Here is a 20,155-nt window from a genome sequence, read left to right as displayed (position 1 = left end):
GATGCTAGTCTGTTCGCCAATGTGGTTGCCGCCACATGTAAACCGAGCTTTTCCGGTGAAAATTCTTGTGGATAAATGCCTAAATCCCTGAATTCTTTACAGGTATGGATGTAAAACTGTCTCGGTTCTTGGTAAAAAGCAGAAAAAAACCCGTGCAGTTAGCATTTATTTTATGCAAATATGTCGAAGTACGATTTTAGTCTGTCAGTTAGTGTGGCGGCCGCCATATGTAAACAGAGCTTTTCAGGTGAAAATTCTTGTGAATGAATGCTTAAATCCCTGATTTTTTAATAGATATGGACGTAAAACAGTCTCGATTCTTGATTAAAAGCAAAAAAAATGTGCAGTTAGCATTTATTTTATGTCGAAAAATGATGCTCATCTGTTAGACAATGTGGCGGTAGCCTTACAACAAAGCTTTTTACGTTGAAAATTCTTGTGAAAGAACGAAAAATACAATTGCCTTGAATCATCGATCAAATCACTCCTGAGACAATCCTTCCTGTTTGTATGCGGTACACCTTTCGTACTTTTTTAACATAAATAAATCCATGTATCGCTGCGACCGACTGTGAATAACTGAAGCGGATTGTGGCATGGCTCCCTACTTGAAGGCGTGAAACAGTGAAGGTCGAATCTGACCTGTCAATATCATTATGAAGTCTATGTTATTATAAAACTGAGCCGCATCAGAGAGTTCAAAGAGCCGCATGTGGCTCTGAAGCCGCAAGTTACTGACCCCTGAGTTAATGATTCCGAAATGCACTCATTTTATGGTGTAGTTGCCTTATGATTTTTTTAATGTATATAATGTCAAACGTAAATAGCAGGTGCTGCTACTGAGTAGCGGTGGGGGGGGGGGGGGATGTGTAACCCCGCCCCTCACCCACTCAACCTCCCCTCCCTTCCTCTCTGCCACCGTAAATGTTATTTATGAATGCCTCGCCGCTCGTGTGCACGTACAAATCTGTATCATCATGTTTTAAATAATCGGACGACATCGCGAATCGATCCTATCGCGTTGGAGCGGGGACGCCTTCGTCTGTGCCACGCGTGCAAAGACGGTAATTCATTGCGGTGGCTGCTTTTTGGATGCTGAGCTCGGCGGCGGCGGTGGAGACGGGCTGGAACGCCGCGTTCGGCTCCTCAATCACGCCGGGTCAATACGCCGACTAACCGGGGTCTGAGCGAGGCACCCGGAGCAAGGCTCGTCCGACGAGGTAAGCCTGCCATCCGATCATGAATGCGTCTGCGAGGGTGCAACGTGCCCGCTTGTTTTGCGGTTCCGTCTGGGGGTGAGAGGAGGGTGGAGGTGGTGCTGTTGGAGGGGAGGGGGAGATAACAAGCCCGGACATATCCTTCCCGCAGCATCCCGCCGTGTCGTCCTCCTCACTCCATCTACCATTTCACATTCAAAATACGCGAGATAACGGCAGAGGGGATGCAATTGTCACCACTTAGTGCTTGTTGACACGCACAATAAAGCAGAACTCTCCTCTCCGGCGCTGACGGGGAAGGTCCCAGTCGGATATTTACAGTCCGCTAGCTAGGTGCGGGTAACAGTTACGGCCGCCTCGCTAGCCCCGCAGTGCAGCGGCCGACCGGGGCGTATGTGGCGGGCTGGCCACCAAATGCAGCAAGTCGGCTTGTTTTCCAACAGGAACCCAGCGTCGACCTTGAAAGTTCTAACGAGATGACATTTTATTTATAGCTACTGGGCTGCTCAGGTGTATATGTGTAAGCATTAAACCACTTCGTATTACACCGTTAAACGAGCGCCCGAATTAGCTGAACTATGAACAAGCTTTTCCTGTGAAAGATGTAGTTCGAGAAGATTTACGCTCCTGTCGAACGACAATTGGCAACGGGTAGCATCCCTCGTCGAAAACAATGGGAAGCGTTAGCATTGAGCTAGCCGAAACGGCTTCAGTGGGGCGGCCTTCTTTCCCACGGTAGCCTCAATTAAACCTCAGCAAATAACAGAAAGGCTTTGGCATCCCTTGCTTGGAGTCAACATCGTACATGTATTTTATCTCCTTAATTGATACCCCTGCTAAGCTAACTAGGAAGACTAGTACCATAACACAGGAAGTCCAGCAGGATTTCATGTGTTTTGGTACTGGTTTTGCTGGCACAGAAATCTTAATATGCTGGATTTCCTAGGAGGGATGTTACACATCTCAGTTTGTTGCTTCTGTGACTTTTCTCGAATTCCTTCCAAATTCTATAAACTAAACACACATGTTGGTAAAATTGTGGACTAAATTGGGCGTACGAGCAGGGGAAGAACCTAGAAATTCATGTGAGGCAGAACAATTTCACTACCCTTACAAATCAATCATCTACTTAACTTCTCCAAGATTTTTTAAGTGAAGGACTTGATTTCAACCAGATTTTTAAAAATGGCACTAGGAAATAGGGGGGACTCTGGGATCCTCCCTATAATGACTGTCTGACAATATGGCAGTATATAATATAGTACAATAATCATAGGGTGACCCAGACTTCATAATATATTGACATGACAGGGGGCGCTGGGCCGATCCGTAAGGGGCCTATTTTCAAAAACTTCTAAGTTCAAATATTTTAAAAACCAAAACTGCTACCGACCTAAAACCAAAACAGGCACCTACCCTCGCCATATATGAGTCTCCATGAGCAGCGGCATCCAAAAATTCAAAGTCCTTCCCCTTATAAAATCCTGATTATTTTTTATATAAGTATAACAAAACTTAAAATGGCTATAAAATTCTTACATTTTACACATGATACACAAAAATCACCAAATGCAGAGATAATCACCTTTATTTTCAGGATCAATAGCAATATTTAACATATGTGTTTTGGCGCAAAATAGCTAAAAAAATTTTTCAACAGCTAATAAATCACTTAATTTTCACATCAGAAAATACTTGAGGAAAACATGCAGAATCAATTATTAATAATTTATAAATATATTATTATTATTTAATTCTATATGCAATCACAACTTATTATAGAATACTATAGCCCTTTATTGTCATTATACAGTTGTATATTTAGTTATATAGTTGTAGTGAATGAGGCTAGCGGCCGCCTGACATAAACAGATTTTCTGGCGAAAATTCTTGTGAATAAATGCTTAAATCCACAAATTTCTCATAGATATGGACGTAAAACAGTTTCGATTCTTGGTTAAAAGCAAAGAAACCGTGCAGTTAGCGTTTATTTTACGTAAATATGCCAAAGTACAATGCAACTCTGTTAGTGAATGAGGCTAGCAGCCGCCTGATGTAAACAGAGCTTTTCTGGTGAAAATTCTTGTGAATAAATGCTTAAATCCCCGAATTCTTCATATGAACGTAAAACTGTCGCAATCCTTGGTTAAAAGCAAAAACAACAACAAAAAAAGTGCATTTAGAGTTTATTTTCCATAAATATGTCGTAGCGACTGAGGTTAGCGGCCGCCTGATGTAAACAGGGCTTTTCTGGTGAAAATTATTGTCAATAAATGCTTAAATCCCCAAATTCTTCATTGATATGGATGTAAAACAGTCTCGATTCTTGGTTAAAAAAGCAACCAAAAAAAATCTGTGAAGTTAGCGTTTATTTTATGTAAATATAGCGAAGTATGATGCCAACGCAATAGCGGCTGATTTCTCCCATTGATTTTTTGCACAACGTTTAAAAATGCATGCATGGTATGAAAAATGTAATAATTACCTTGAATCCTCGAACAAATCACTCCTGAGACAATCCTTCTTGTTTGTATGCGGTACAGCTTTCGTACTTCTTCAAAATCCAAGCTTAAATCTGGCTTGGACATGAGGGTGTGCTGTCTTCGAATGACTATTACTAAATGAAGCTCAGCCCCCTTTGGTAAGGCGAGACGCAAAGAATGACAAAGTGTCTGGTCAATAGTTTTAAAATCTATGGGTGAGCATTTTTGATTTCCAAAAAAGAGGACAATCTGCTCGGCCTCAAGAGACCTACATTTTTACTCAAAGTTGACTCAAGGATGCCTTATCACTTTAATGTATTTAAAATCTCTGTCTGAATTGTAAAATTCAGTCTTATTTATACTTTCTTTCAATTTTTTTTTGTATTGAATAATAAGGACAGAAATCTACCTCCAGGTAATGAGTCAGCAACGTCAACATTACACAAAAATTGTTAAAAACCTAGTAGCTAAACATTTTAGGAATATGGAAGTGGAGGTTTGGTCCAGTCAATACACACACGCAGTAGGCTATGTGACAACTAAACATTTTTAGAAATTACTTTCAATACAATTGTTGTTGACAAATTGTTATTCCGACTCAATTATTATCCTCATACAATGTTCTAGATTGCACGCCAACAATAACCGAAATACACTGACAAACAATTCAACCAGCATGTTGCGGCATTCTTTGCAAAGCGTCAGTCAATTTCAACTTACGCTAATTGGTCCCGTGAAAAATAATGAAAACCGGATGTTTTCACAAATTAAAAAAACCCTGCTGGACGCCATGGATAGGATATAAAAAGTGGACATGTCCGGGCAAAAGAGGACGTTTGGTCACCCTAAACAATTATCCATCCATGGGTCAGAAAGTCAATCTATGATAGTCTATGATATAACTATTAGAGGAAAAAGAAGCTACTTCTAAATGTGGAAAATGTTTTTATCCTTTCAAAAACCTTTGTCTTTCTCGCAGACTGAGAATATTTCAGTGAAACGTATCTGTAAATGAATACGGCAACACTATATTGCAACAATCTTGTAAAAAAAGTGTCTTACTAATTGCCTGCCATTGAAAATGAGAGCCACCTAAATTCATTTAGCTGGGAAGAGTGGCTATGAATGCCCATGTTTGATTGCCATTGATGGTGCAATTCATTTTAACATTTGTTTGTTTGTCCCTCCCCATAAAAATGAATTGGACGTCTAGCACTCCCATTCTTGCTGGGAGCATATTGTCAGGATACAAAGTATCATAATATATCACCATATCAATATACAGTGGTACCTCTACTTATGAACTTCTCTACATACAGAATTTACAGGTTAAGACATGCCTTAACGGGAAAATATTATCTCTTGTTAAAAAAGAAATTTCAGGATACAAAAGGCAAAAATACAGTATGGATGGCCCTCGCAGCTCCTAGAGCAGACATGTCCAAAGTCCGGCCCGGGGGCCAAATGTGGCCCGTGGTCAAATTTCATCCGGCCCCCAGCCTCTGTCATAAAATCAATAACGTCTGGCCCGCACACAGAATTAATAAATTGGTCAGCAGTACTGCTACCAGCATATGAAGTAACTTACACACTAAATGCTGCTCCTCATTTACCCACTAAAAGGCAGCAGCACTCTAAGCAACATTACCCCGCGTTACCCTTTATTCCTCCTTTCTAAAATGGCGACAATCAACAAAAAAAAAGAAAGTTGACTGTGACGGCCGACGCTTCAAGGATAGGTGGAAATTGGACTACTGTATTTCTTCTCTAAAATATGCAACAACTCTGTCTGCGTCATTTGCAAAGAGACAGTCGTTGTTTTTAAAGAGTTCAATGTGAGGCCATATTAACAAACAAGACACGCTGACATGTACGACAAGATTACAGGGAAGATATGTAGCGAGAAATTGAAGCAACTTGAAGCTAGTTTAATTTTGCAGCAGCAGTATTTCGCAAGAGCCCAAAAGTCGAAAGAGAACGCCACAAAGGCTAGTTGCGAGATTGTTGAAATAATTAATTTAGGGCTGTCAAACGATTAAAATTTTTAATCGAATTAATCACAGCTTAAAAATTAATTAATCGTAATTAATCACAATTCAAACCATCTATAAAATATGCCATATTTTTCTGTAATTTATTGTTGGAATGGAAAGATAAGACACAAGACGGATATATACATTCAACATACTGTACATAAGTACTGTATTTGTTTATTATAACAATAAATCAACAAGATAGCATTAACATTAACATTCTGTTAAAGCGATCCATGGATGGAAAGACTTGTAGGTCTTAAAAGATAAATGTTAAATTTGTATAATTTTCAATCAAAAAATAAATTACAGTATGACAAGAGGTGCTTGTAAAATAAACTAGTAGCTCGCCATTGTTGATGTCAATAATTACACAATGCTCATGGTGCTGAAACCCATAAAATCAGTTGCACCCAAGCGCCAGCAGAGGGCAACAAAACACCAAAAAACATAAGTAACAAGTGGACATGACACTGTACTGTCATTTTAATCTGTTTGAGCGGGGCATATGCGTTATTTGCGTCAAATATTTTAACATGAGTAATTAAAAAAATTAATTACCACCCGTTAACGCGATAATTTTGACAGCCCTAATTAATTAAAAAATAAATAAATAAAGCAAATGTGACACACTGAATGGCTTGCTAGAATTTGCTTAAATATATTGTTCTACGTAAAGGCCAAGGTCGGCCCTCCACATTTTTACCACACCAAATCTGGCCCCCTTTGCAAAAAGTTTGGACACCCCTGTCCTAGAGTTTACTGACAGCTTTCCATAAGTATTAAAAAATATATTCTTTATTCTTGTTGTTTCACATTATGCACAACTAAATTTTATGTTTATTGTGCAATAATCTAATTGTAACATGTATTTGTTTCGTGTTTTGATGCAATTGTATGCATTATAAAATATTTATGTCTGAATTTTGGGGGCTTGGAACAGATTACGGCATTTACATAGAAAACGTATCTCTACTTACAGAATTTTCAAGTTAAGAAACTACTTCTAGAACCAATTAATTTCGTAAGTAGAGGTACCAAATACCAATGTATTGTCTCACCCCAACTAGCAAGTAGCTAACAACTATAACCAACTTCAGCCTGACTAGTGACATGGTATTTCTGCTTCTGTGTCATAATTGTTCTAATATTTTGTTAACTGAAACTTGAGATTTTCTCAGATTTTCTCGATAAAAAAAAAAAAAAAAAAAAAAAGATGTTAAATAAAGCCATCGCTACTAAAACGGTCTTATACCACTGCATAGTGGACATCTGAATGAAGTGGACTCCTCCTTCTAGGCAGATCCTTGAGGTCGTTGGTGGGCGAGACTCAGCCATGTTGACGTGGTGAGAGTGGGCGGGGCTACCTGGGACAGAGGTGCAAGGAGGAGTCGCCGCTGCTGTTATCCCCCCCCCCCAAAAAAAGACCCCGAACGGGGCGTATCCTACAGCTTCCTGTTATTCCTCTCCCTCCTCCTTTGCCGCCGCCACAATGACGTGGTCGCCTTGCTGGTGGAGAACGTGAGGAAGCCTGGAAGGTGACCCTGCTCAGCCGGGGGACTCGGACCTGGTGAGTGGACGGGCAATAGACGTCCGATCCATTTGAAATGGGAAGGTTCAATGAACCCTCCCAGTTCAAATGGATTGGACGTCTATTGCTGTCATTGGTTAAAAAAAAAAAAAAGTCTATATAAGTACCAGGCCTTGTGTACGCCAAATGTCGTCTTCTTCCTGTTACAAAAAAGAAATGCCACAAGGAGTGATATATGATATAATATTAATTACCGTGACATTTAAAAAGGATACATGGATTGTATTGAAATAGCATCGTTGGACTTTCCTCAAAGCCCTGCAGTGATATTGCTGCTTGTACTCAAACATGAGGGCGCATAATACGGTGTGTTATGGTGATGAAAAAAATTTACAAGACTGATTATAACTTTTTTCCCCCCATCTCTTAGTCCCTGCTGGACCCGAAAAAACTCCCAGACTGCTGGCCCCCAGATGGCTTGATGCCTGGTGAGTGTCCTCAATGATAAATATATGTATTAAAAAAAAATCAGTTGAATATTTTCTAGAAAAAAAAGTAAGACTGCATTTTTATTATTTTGGGGGGAAATTAGTAATCTGAAAATGTTTGATGTATTATTTTTTGAGAAAGGTAAAATTACGAATCAAGTTGTCTATTTTTCAAGATTTTTTGGGCGTAATATTAAGAGAAGTCAAAGTTGGGGTGTCAATCACATCATAATTATGGTTTCCTTTGGTGGTCATTATGTCTGCCAGTTGCCAGTGTTAATAAATTAATCAACAAGTACCATAATTTTTGGACTATAAGCCGCTACTTTTTTCCTTCATTTTGAATCCTGCGGCTTCTTTGTTGATGTATTTGGGTAAATAAGTAACACTTTATGTGACAGCGGTGTCATAAGACCGTCATAATTACGACATGAATCTGTCATGGGCATTAATGAATGCTTATGACAGATGTCATTAAGTGTCATCCGGCAAATTTTGTCACCAACTCCTTTTATGTCCAGCTCGGACATTTCACATCCATTTAAAAATGAGGTAATTTGCTGGATGACACTAAATAACTCTGCTCTGTCATAAGCATTCATTAATGGTCATAACAGTGTCATGTCATAATTATGACTATTATGACGCCGCCGTAAAAAAAGTGTTACCAGTTAATATCTTTAGGTTTAAATATCCCATAATTAAGTGCGGACAGCCTAAACGCTATAGTCCGGTGCGGCTTATCTATGAACAAATGCAGTTTTCGTATCAAATTCGGTGGGTGACGGCTTATAGTCAAAACCAGCTAAATTACTAAATTTATTCTGAAAAATACAAAAATTATTTTTACTATTATTTGTACGTATGTCTGTGTTTATCGGATAAGTAATTTGATATCAATTTTTAAACAATAAAACTAACATACGACATAACACAACTTTTGTTAAGCTAAAAAATGTCCTAAACTCCTTTTTTGGAGCCTCTTTATTGAAAATGTTTTTTTCTTTTAGTTAATTTTTAATAGTTACAGTTGTTCATTTAAAATTTTAAATACAACAGGAAAAACGTAAAAAAATGTTTTTTATTTAATTTTTTAAAAAATTATTATTATTATTTTTTTAAGTATTCTTTGGTTTCTGGAGTCCTTGATCTTTCATCGAGCACAACAGAAATTTGATAAAAACTTAATGTTTGCTAGAAAGAAAAAGTCGATGCATATTACTTACTTAAAATGGCATGGTATAGTCCACAACAAACTCAATAACTATCTAGACAAACTAAACATCATTGTCTCATCACAAAATGGATTCAGAAAAGAAAATACTACATATATGGCTGTACTTGACTTAACGGAAAAAGTCTATGATGCAATCAACAAAGGTGACTTTGGAGTTGGCTTTTTTTTTTAGACCTATCCAAAGCATTTGACACCATTAACACTGAAATACTCATCAATCACCTGCAGCATTATGGGATTAGAGTCCTAGCACTAGACTGGTTCCATAGTTATCTGTCTGGACGATATCAGTATGTCAACATTAATAATTCTAAATCATCATACAAACTCATCAAACATGGAGTCCCCCAGGGCTCCATCTTAGGGCCACTCCTATTCAACCTGTACATGAATGATTTTGTTAATTCCTCGTCCGTTTTACATAAAGGAATATTTGCTCATGATACAAATTTGTTCTTTTCCCATAAAAATCCAACTGCACTTGAGCAAATCATAAATAGTGAATTCGAGAAAATAGACACATGGTTAAAATGAAATAAACTTTCTCTAAATATCAATAAAACAAATAACATTGTGTTTCGCTCCCATAGAAAACAAGCCACTAAACAAATCTGCCTAAACATAAACAGAGAAAACATTGAAAGAGTCGACTCTACAAAATTCCTGGGGGTCCATATTGATGAGTGCTTAATTTTAGAAAACATATTGATGATCTTACAAATAAACTGTCAAAATATGCTGCTCTTTTCTTTAAACTGAGACATTATCTCCCTCTCTCTGCACTTCTCATTTTGTATAAATCTTTATTTGAACCACACTTACAATACTGTAATATCATATGTTGTAACACATATCCAATTTAGCTAAAAAAGCTTGAAATACTACAGAAAAAAGTTATGCGTGCCCTATGGTCTGAGTTTAATGCTCCAGCTAAAATAATTTTTCACCGCCACCACCTTCTGAGGCATAAAGACCACAACTATTACCAAAATGTTTGTGTAATGTTTCAGATTATCTATAGACTAAACCATAAATTAGGTGACCTCATCCCAATCTGTACACCTCTTCACACATATACTACCAGAAGAAAACATCAAATCACAGGGAAAAAAACCAAGACTAAAGTTTACAAGCATTGTGTGCAAATGAGCACAGATTTGGAATGAACTGGACGAAACACTTAAAATGTCACATTGCATCTCCATCTTTAAGAAAAAACTCAAAACTCATCTCCTTGCAACGTATAAAAATATGCTGATTCTTTGAATAACACTACTGGTGTCTCATATCAAATCCAATGTAACCAGAATTTAGAAATTAGTCACAGTTAATTGTATGTGTGTGTGCGAATGTGTGTGTGTGTTGTCCAACTGGGCCCCTGCTAAAAGCTTTGAATAGCTTTTAGCTTTGGAGTGTCATATTCGCCCATCTTAACATATGAATTGCTAGCGTATGATCATGTACTGTATTTTGATGTGCGAATGAACTGAAACTGAACTGAACAGGCCGGATGTGGCCCCCGGGCCTTGAGTTTGACACCTATGCATTAAAACAATATATATATATATATATTTTAAATAAGCTCTATTTAGGTCTATTATATTTATTCAAAAGATGCTCTCATTAATTTTTTCCTAATATATAAAGACACTATAAATATATACTAGTACATATATACTGTATATATGTATATGTGTATATTAGGGCTGTCAAACGATTAAAATTTTTAATCGAGTTAATTACAGCTTAAAAATTAATTAATCGTAATTAATCGCAATTAATCGCAATTCAAACCATCTATAAAATATGCCATATTTTTCTGTAAATTATTGTTGGAATGGAAAGATAAGACAAGATAGATATATACATTCAACATATGGTACATAAGGACTGTATTTGTTTATTATAACAATAAATCAACAAGATGGCATTAACATTATTAACATTCTGTTAAAGTGATTCATGGATAGAAAGACTTGTAGTTCTTAAAAGATGAATATTAGTACAAGTTATAGATATATTATATTAAAACGCCTCTTAATGTTTTCGTTTAAATAAAATTTGTAAAATTTTCAATCAAAAAATAAACTAGTAGCCCTATTCTGTCCTCAATGTGTGTGAGTACACAAATTGACAGATAGCGAACATAAGTTCCAAAAAGAAATCAGACGGTGTGGCAAAGTTGCATGGGCTTTACTGAAGTCATCTCTTTTTGACAGGAGCACGTTTCTTGTATTTTTGTAAAACTGAAAATAACAAGGCAATGTGTCAATAACTTGCATAAATCACAAAATAACATAAAATGTACACACACGTGTCCATTTGAGCAGTAGCACTAGCCAATTAGCTCACAAGCATCTAACAATGTAACTGCATTTCACCATATATGTGAACAAATTCAAATACACATCATCAATAACTATCTAATGCTCATGAATATAAACAAAGGAGGAATATAACTCACAAGCGATGCATGTATTAGACACAAACAGTGTGATGGGGCTATGAGAACTGCCACTGAATACTGGATGCGGACGTTAGCTGGTCTGAATAGCACTGTCTATTAGTGTGAGTTCGCGTCGACATATAATCACGTCAGAAAAGCGCGCCGAAACCCAAATAATCAGCTGCACTGAATCGCCAGCAGAGGGCGACATTACGCCACATAACATGTGCAAGTCACACCCAAGCGCCAGCAGAGGGCGGAAAAACTCCATAAAACACAATTAACAAGTTGGCCTTTCACTGTACTGACATTTAAATCTGTCTGAGCAGGCCTAGTGCGTTAATTGCGTCAAATATTTTAACGTGATTAATTTAAAAAATTAATTAACGCCCGTTAACGCGATAATTTTGACAGCCCTAGTGTGTATATATATATATGTGTATATATATGTGTATATATATATATATATATATATATATATATATATATATATAATGTATATTTTGCATCAACACATTGGCTGCCATTGACGTCTACTAGTGATAAAATTGAAATCCTTCGTAAATTGTGTGTGTCCTCAGAGAGCAGCTACTGGCAGCTCTGCCCTCCCGCCAAGTCCAGCCTGCAGGGGGGGTTGCTGAGCTCTAGTTTCCCTCCCGGTCCTGTCCCCCTGGTGCCGCCCGATGCCCACCTTCAGGAGGGGGGTGACCCCCTGGACGACGCCACCTCTCAGCCGCAGCAGCAGCGGCCTCTGGTGCCCAGCACTTCTGCGTCCGAGCTCTCCCTCCCTGGGGCGGCGGCCCCTCCAGGTCCAGCCCCGCCGCCGCCTCCTCCCCCACCACCCAAGCGCCACTGCCGCTCTCTGTCGGTCCCGGAGGACTTGTCACGCTGCCGCTACACGTGGCGGCCCAGCGCCTCACGGGTCTGGACTCCCGTCAGTCGCCAGCAGTGCCATGGAGGAGCGGGCGCCACCGGTGTCACCGGTATGGTAGCGGCGGGGGGCGGTGCCTGCCCGCTGCGCGCCCCGAGCTCCTCTCTGAACTCGTCCCTGCACTCGTCGTCCAGCCCCACCTTCTTCAGCTTAGCGCTTTCTCCCGATTCGCCCCTACCCTGGAACTTCCCTTGGGACCCCAGCGAGGCGGCGGCGGGGGGTGGCGCCTGTTGCTGTTTCTTCCCCTCGCCCTCCTCCTGCTCCTCATCACCCTCGCCGCTCCACCCCCCGCCGCCTCCCCAGCGACGGTTCTCCCTCTCACCGGTGCTCATCAGAGATTCGGCGGCCGTCGCCTTCCTTCCCCCGCCTCCCGTTCCCAGCCAAGCGGCGGCGCCCCCGCCAGCCGGGGCGTCAGGGGCCCCGGTGCCCGCCTCGCCCTCCTCGGCGTGCAGCACGCCATCGTCTTTGCGCCGCAGCTTGCCGCCGCAACTACCCCGTTGCCACTCGCAGCCCTGTGACCTGCTGCTTCTCAAGCCAGGGTTGAAGAGGCGGCGCGACCCCGACCGCCCCTGTGCCCGTCCCGTCCTCGACTTCACCAAGATGACTCAGGTACATGCAATGCTCATGGAAACTCATTCTTCTTGCACCAATACCATTTTTGGGCTCCCGATACTGTTTCCTCTGCCTGGTTGTGTAGTATCGGCCGATACCATTATTGTATTGATGCCGTGTTTTTTGAAAACATATACAGTACTTTTTTTCTCTTTTTAGTAGTGTGACTGCATACTTACTTGAATGTAAAATATTTGACGGCTTGTTCAGACACTGCCTAATAACCTCATAACCTCTGCCTACCTAGTATGGGTGGGTGACAAACTCCTCGAGAACGTGAGACTCAAAATACTCTCAAATGCCAAAATGAAAAAATATTTTAAAAAATGTTTCTTCAATGTGGTATCAAGCTTGATACTCTTATTAAGTCAACGGTCAGTGCTAATATACCACATACCTACATTAGCTTAGCTCATGTGCTAATCACTTATGCTAGCAGAGGACACAATTTCACTAGCCTGCATTTTCCAGTTTTTCTACCTCTAACATGTTAGCTAACACTAGCGCGTTACTGTAATCTGATTACTTTCTTTCAGTAATGAGCAATCTAACGCGTTCATTTTTCCAAGCCAAGTTAGTTTCCTCAGTGCCTGTGCGTTACTATTTTGTTGTTGCCTCATACTGTATGTAGAATGAAGAATACTGTAGTCATATACGAAGAGCATTTGAATAGAAAATACTGCTCTTGAGTTTGGGAGTGACATCACACCTCACGTTTTCTCATTGGGAAAAAAAACGGTCATGTGTATTACCATGCTGTGTGCGCGCCGTCTGCCACACCGGTCAACAACATAGCCTGGCTACCTATCAGGATGCTACCAGTAAAGGAGCCGGAGAGATACAACAAACAGCTGCATTTGCTCACTGGGGATACAGCCATTACTTCACATATCCGTCCAGTAAAGATGACAAAAATATCTCCGTGTGTTGCAAACTCTGCGCTGGCTCCGAAAGACTGTCGACCGCTAAAATCTCGACATCCAATTCAACAAGGAAGCACTTGGGATTTCAGCACAACGCGAAAAAACTCGAAACAAAGCTGACATGGCACATTATCCTGCTGAAAGTAGCCATCAGAAGTTGGGTACATTGTGGTCATAAATGGATGGACATGGTCACCAAAAATATTCAGGTAGGCTATGGCGTTCCAACGATGCCCAATTGGTACCAGGGGGCCCAAAGAGTGCCAAGAAAATATTCCCCACACCATTACACCACCACCACCACCAGACTGACCCGTTGATACAAGGCAGGATGGATCCATGCTTTCATGTTGTTGACGCCAAATTCTGACCCTACCATCCGAATGTCGCAGCAGAAATCGAGACTCATCAGACCAAGCAACGTTTTTCCAATCTTCTATTGTCCAATTTCGATGAGCTTGTGCAAATTGTAGCCTCAGTTTCCTGTTCTTAGCTGAAAGGAGTGGCACCCGGGGTGGTCTTCTGCTGCTGTAGCCCATCTGCCTCAAAGTTCGACGTACTGTGCATTCAGAGATGCTCTTCTGCCTACCTTGGTTTTAACGGGTGATTGTTTGAGTCACTGTTGCCTGTCTATCAGCTCGAACCAGTCAAGCCATTCTCCTCTGACCTCTGGCATCAACAAGGCATTTCTGCCCACAGAACTGCCACTCACTGTATATTTTTTCTTTTTCGGACCATTCTCTGTAAAACCTAGAGATGGTTGTGCGTGAAAATCCCAGTAGATCAGCAGTTTCTGAAATACTCAGACCAGCCCTTCTGGCACCAACAACCATGCCACGTTCAAAGTCACTCAAATCACCTTTCTTCCCCATACTGATGCTCGGTTTGAACTGCAGGAGATTGTCTTAAACCATGTCTACATGCCTAAATGCACTGAGTTGCTGCCATGTGATTGGCTGATTAGAAATTAAGTGTTAACGAGCAGTTGGACAGGTGTACCTAATAAAGTGGGCGGTGAGTGTATATACACATCTTGACACTGTTCGAGTTGTTGTTGGTAGCGTTTGAAAGCTTAGGTTTAAAGAAATTCTAAATATCCATCTTGCCTCCTCTGGTGTAGTTTTAGCTAAGCAAAGCAAAGGATAGTCTCCAAGGTGCTAGTCAGATGATCTGTTCGAAAAATGATTTTGAGCCATTATGAAAACTTTACGTTGTAGGATTTTTGTTCATTTCATTAATTTTTGTTGTTTGTTTTATTGCTTTACAACTTTTATAGACAACATTTTAACGGCAAGGTCTTTATTTCAAAGGGGAATTTCAAAATTTTTTACCTTTGGCTTAATCTTTGAGTTAGCGGGGGTTTAATTAGTCGTTGGAGTTGATTTAAACAAATTTCGTGCAGTTTGTCAGTTATTTGTTAGTTTTAGGGCTCCGGAATGGCTAAGCTAGGGCGGATCAATGGTGGTTGACTCCATCGACTAATTAAACCCCCGCTAACTCAAAGATTAAGCCTTATGTGAAAAACTCAATTACACGCGATGACATTATTTCTGTTATTTTTATGTTGAGGAAGCAAAAGGAGAAAAATTGGTAAAAAGTAACTGATAAGTTACTTTTAAAGTAACTTGGTTACTTTGATAATAAAGTAATCAGTAAAGTAACTCGATTACTTTTTTGAGGTGTAATCAGTAATCAGTAATTAAATTACTTTTTTAAGTAATCTGTGACAACACTGGCTAACACTCACGTCAATATCAGTGTTAAAAAAAACTAGCTCATATGTCCATTCAACATGTATGTTTATACACCGTATAAGTACAGGAATAGGCCCATACCTCGAAAATATGGCTGCTAAATGAGCACATTCAAAAACACTTACCAGAGTAATATCTCTCTTAGGCTTGGTAGCCACTTTGGCTGCCAATGCAGCTATTTTGCCTGACCTCAGCGGTAACAAAGACGCCTGTTCCCTCCGCAGACTCGCAGTATCGACCCACAGTATTTGGAACGCGGCGGCAGGCTGGCCTGCGGCGGCGACCTCTTCATCGGCATGGAGTCGTTCATGGGCGACTTCCGGGGCTCGTGCTCGCCGGCCGAGTGTCTGGGCAGGTCCAGCATCGGCCCGCTGAGCGAGAGCGACGAGGAGTGTCGCGAGAGCGACGAGGACGGCGAGGAAGACGAGGACGAGGAGGCGGACCAGCGCGAGGCGGCCCAGCAGCAACAGGCCGTCTTCGAGAGGGATTGTACAGAACTGGACTTGAATTTAATCGAAGAAAACTGACGTGTTTGTAAACGGGAGGCCCACCTTGTTCTTTTTTTTAATTATTTTTAGATTGGATGGCTTTTATTTTCAAATGAGAACAATCCCCACACTCGCCCCCTTCCCTGATCTGTGCCACCCATCAACAAGGCTCTCAGGAACACCTCTCATAGGACGAGCTGGAGTAAGTCAAAAACCGACAACGGTGATGATGTGACTACTACCGAGAGACGCAACACTTGCTCCCCTGACACGTTGCTCAGCCACCTGAAGCATTATTGGCATTACCGATAGATTAATCGCAATTAAACTAGAATGAGTACCGAAGACACAATTTTTTTAAATAACTGTGCATTAGGGCCACACAAAGAAAAACAAAATAGGCCCAAAAGAACAAAGTTGTAAAATTACAGGATAAAGTCATACTTTGTAATATTATGACAAAAAAGTCCTGAAACTGACTTAGAAACTTGGAATTTCTCACATTTCTGCATAAAATCACCATCAAATGTGATCTGATCTTTGTCAAAATCACACAGATGTAAAAACAGTGTCTGCTTTAACTAAAATCACCCAAGCATTTATAGATTTTCATATTTTAATGAGGATAGCATGCAAACAATGACTGAAGGGGGAAGAATAAGTAAGTGAACCCTTTGCCTAAGGAGGCTTAAAGAGCAATTGAAAATGATTTTACCAAACAATTTTAAGTCAGGTGTGTGCCCAATCGCTGATGAGTTGTTTAAAGCTGCCCTATCCACTATACAACACACACCTGGTAAGAATTGTCTTGATGAGAAGCATCGTCTGATGTGCATCATGGCTCGGTGAAAAGAGCTATATGAAGACCTGCGATTAAGGATTGTTGATTTGTATAAAGCTGAGAAAGGATACAAAACCATCCCTAAAAGTCTGGATGTTCATCAATTGACAGTCAGAGAAGTTGTCTACAAATGGAGAGAGTTTGGCACTGTTACTTCTCTCCCAAGGAATGGCCGTCCACCAAAGATGACGCCAAGAGTACATCGCAAAATACCCGGAGAGGTAAAAAAGAATCCTAATGTCTGCTAAAGACTTCAAGAAATCACTGGCACAGTCCAATATCTATGAATTCAAAAGTTTATCTGGATGTTTTGCACGAAAACCTCAGGTCATCTGTCAGACAGTTGAAACTAAAAAGGATGGATGCTGCAGCAAGACAACGATCCAAAACAGAAGAAAATCAGCTTTAGAATGGATTCAGAAGAACAAAATACACGTTCTGGAGTGGCCAAGTCAAAGTCCTGACTTGAACCCCATTGAGTTAATCCTGATTGATGTTCCAGACTGATCTGCAGCTACAGGAAGCATGTGGTTGAAGTTATTGCTGCCGAACGGGGGCGGCGAAATATTACATATGATGGTTCACTTATTTATTTTTCCCTCTTCTGTCATTGTTTGCATACCTTCCTCATTAAAATATGAAAAATATGAAATGTTTGGGTGGTTTTAGTGAAAGCAGACACTGTTTTTTTTCATCTGTGCGATTTTGACAAAGATCAGATTGCATTTGATGGTGATTTTATGCAGAAATGTGAGAAATTCCAAAAGATTCAGATACTTTTTCATACTACTGTACTTTGCATAATATGTATGGATGCAGCACAGCTAAGTTGTCATTTCCCGACTTTTTGTAACTACAACACAGCGCTTCGTCATTTCCGAAAATATTTAAAATTTTGTTATTTGTGAAAACACTACATCTCGGAATGCTACGTAAAATTGTACTGCTGTATTGCGAATTTAATCTCGTAATATTACGACTACCCCCCCCCCCCCACCCCCAGGAATTTTAGGACTTAACAAAACACCCTAAAAATTGCATGCATGTGTCAAACTCAAGGCCTGGGGGCCACATCTGGCCCCGTCACATTATTTTGAGCACGCCACGATCATGTACGTCGACCTCATGTTTCTCGCTAAAGTACTGAAATTACAACTTTTCAAAACATTGAGTTATTACAGGAACTTTTTGTGACCCTTTAAAACAATTTGAATAGTTGCTAAACAACTGGCTTCTGTTTCAAAACTAGCAATCGTTCCTTTGTGTATTTCAAGTAATACGTAGGAATCATAAATTGATACGGTTTGTGATTCATACCATGACAAAACGAGTTTGACAACCTTGCCCGCATTAATCAAAACTAAGCCTTTAAACGCTTATAGGATTGGTGATGCGTTCAGGTGTGCCAAGCAGCTGTGTTAGCTGGGTCCCGTCCCTCCCACGTAGCCACTGATGCTGTCATGCACCCTAGCCGTCACTTTCCTGTCACCTTCGCTCCACGTAGGTGTGTGTGTTTGTGTGTTATGAATGACCAATGGCACTTAAGAACAACATTGGATAAGGACAATCACGATGAATACATTTATTATTGTTGCTGCGTGGCTAAGTACCATCACACGCACATAAACATACACTCCCCTCAAACAATTGCGCCACAATGCCCAACATGAGCCTTAACTCATTGGCTGCCATTGACAGCACTAGACGTCCAATCTAATTGAAGTGGGAAGATGGCAGTGAATGAACAATTCGCTGCCATCCCATCTTCCCATTTGAAAAAAACACTTTTTAAGATCCACATAATTGGACTACTACCACAGTCAATGGCACAGGAAAGAGTTAACAAAAATTATTAATCGTTTTTTTTGTTGCACTTTTATTTCTATTTTGGATCGGGCATATGACTCCTGATGGGACACGAGCACGATGGACAATGAGCGGTGAGGAACAAGATACAAGAGACTCGTCTTTTATTATTATCATTATTATTATTATTGTATGTGTTTAAAAAAACAGAAATGACAACATGGCAATTTGAAAAGCAGTTTGTGAATAAATTATTGAGAATTATTTTACAAAAGATGAACATTGGTGTTGCATTTATTGGCATCAGCAATAGCAGTAAAATGTGTGTGGATGAGCGATGGCTGTACACAAACGGTGGCGTAAGACATGAAGACAGACAAAACTGGCGTGTATTCTTTATTGCAAGGATGCTTTGCAAAGCAAATGCTTATCTAAAAAAATACGGAAGTGACCAGTGGTGGAGGAAGTACTCACTTTTTTTTTTTTAAATTTTACTTGAGGAAAAGTCCAGATACAGGTGCAAAAAACTACTTAAAAAATTAACTCGAGTAAAAGTACAAAAGTACTTGCTTTTAAAAATTACAAGTAAAAGTTTCTCCCGATGCAAAAATGTAATATCCATCAATATTCAAGTCAATACTCAAAGAAAGAACCAGAAAATTAATTGACTGCTCAATTTTATTTAACACTGTGCAGAAAGGAACAAGCAAGCAACATTGACTGCACTTTAAACAGAAGCCTAATGAGTTTCGTTAGACTCCTTTGAGCATTGCACGAAACGGCGACGGTCACCGGTGATATGCTGGTGTTGTGCATTAATGAGCAGACGTGACTTTTGCGGCGTATGTTAACTTTATTAATGCTCCGACAACACTCATGCAATTTGCACTGGATATCATCAAATAGCAACCAAGTTGTACTACGTAAGATCCCCCCAAGTCCCATGCCATTGGCTGCGTGAGCCCAGGGTGATCATGGGACACTTAGTCCATATACTACAACCGGCGACTAGACTACAACCGGATCGCAGTAATTTTAGTGGGAAATAGGGCTGCAGCTATCATTCATTTCAGTAGTCGATTAATTGATGAACTAGTTAGTTCGAATAATCGAGTAATCGGATAAGGAACATAAAAAATTAAAATACCTGAGCCTCAAACGGTTGAGATAAATGAGGATCTAAGTACAACAAAAGAACAATTGGCTAACTTGCATCACAAACGTCTGCTAGCTTGCTAACTTTTTTTTTTTTTTTTTTAACAAAGCTCTTAACAAATGGTTCAAACACATATTCCCACAAAAACAGCTAAATATACCTATGAACTACATTACAAATGCATTAAAAAAAAACATTCGCGCAAACAA

The 20,155-nt window shown here is 40.1% G+C and overlaps 1 protein-coding gene across 2 annotated transcripts; it reads left to right on the top strand.

Annotated features, from left to right (window-relative positions):
• The first annotated feature begins 929 nt into the window (after positions 1 to 929).
• fam53c (family with sequence similarity 53 member C) lies at positions 930 to 19,064 on the top strand. Of its 2 annotated transcripts, XM_057821826.1 has the most exons (5): positions 930 to 1,220; positions 7,033 to 7,303; positions 7,695 to 7,752; positions 12,017 to 12,975; positions 15,880 to 19,064. In XM_057821826.1, the coding sequence occupies exons 3-5, from the start codon at positions 7,746 to 7,748 to the stop codon at positions 16,180 to 16,182; spliced, it is 1,269 nt and encodes a 422-aa protein (XP_057677809.1). In that variant the 5' UTR covers positions 930 to 1,220; positions 7,033 to 7,303; positions 7,695 to 7,745; the 3' UTR covers positions 16,183 to 19,064. The 2 variants fall into 2 exon arrangements, with proteins under 2 accessions (XP_057677809.1, XP_057677810.1); XM_057821827.1 differs by lacking the exon at positions 930 to 1,220 and having other exon boundaries at positions 1,390 to 7,303.
• The last annotated feature ends 1,091 nt before the right edge of the window (positions 19,065 to 20,155 follow it).

The sequence above is a fragment of the Corythoichthys intestinalis genome, chromosome 18, assembly GCF_030265065.1.
Source record: "Corythoichthys intestinalis isolate RoL2023-P3 chromosome 18, ASM3026506v1, whole genome shotgun sequence".
In the NCBI taxonomy this organism is placed as follows: Eukaryota; Metazoa; Chordata; class Actinopteri; order Syngnathiformes; family Syngnathidae; genus Corythoichthys; species Corythoichthys intestinalis.
Note: the sequence above shows the minus strand (reverse complement) of the source record. Positions and strands in the feature narration are given on the sequence as shown.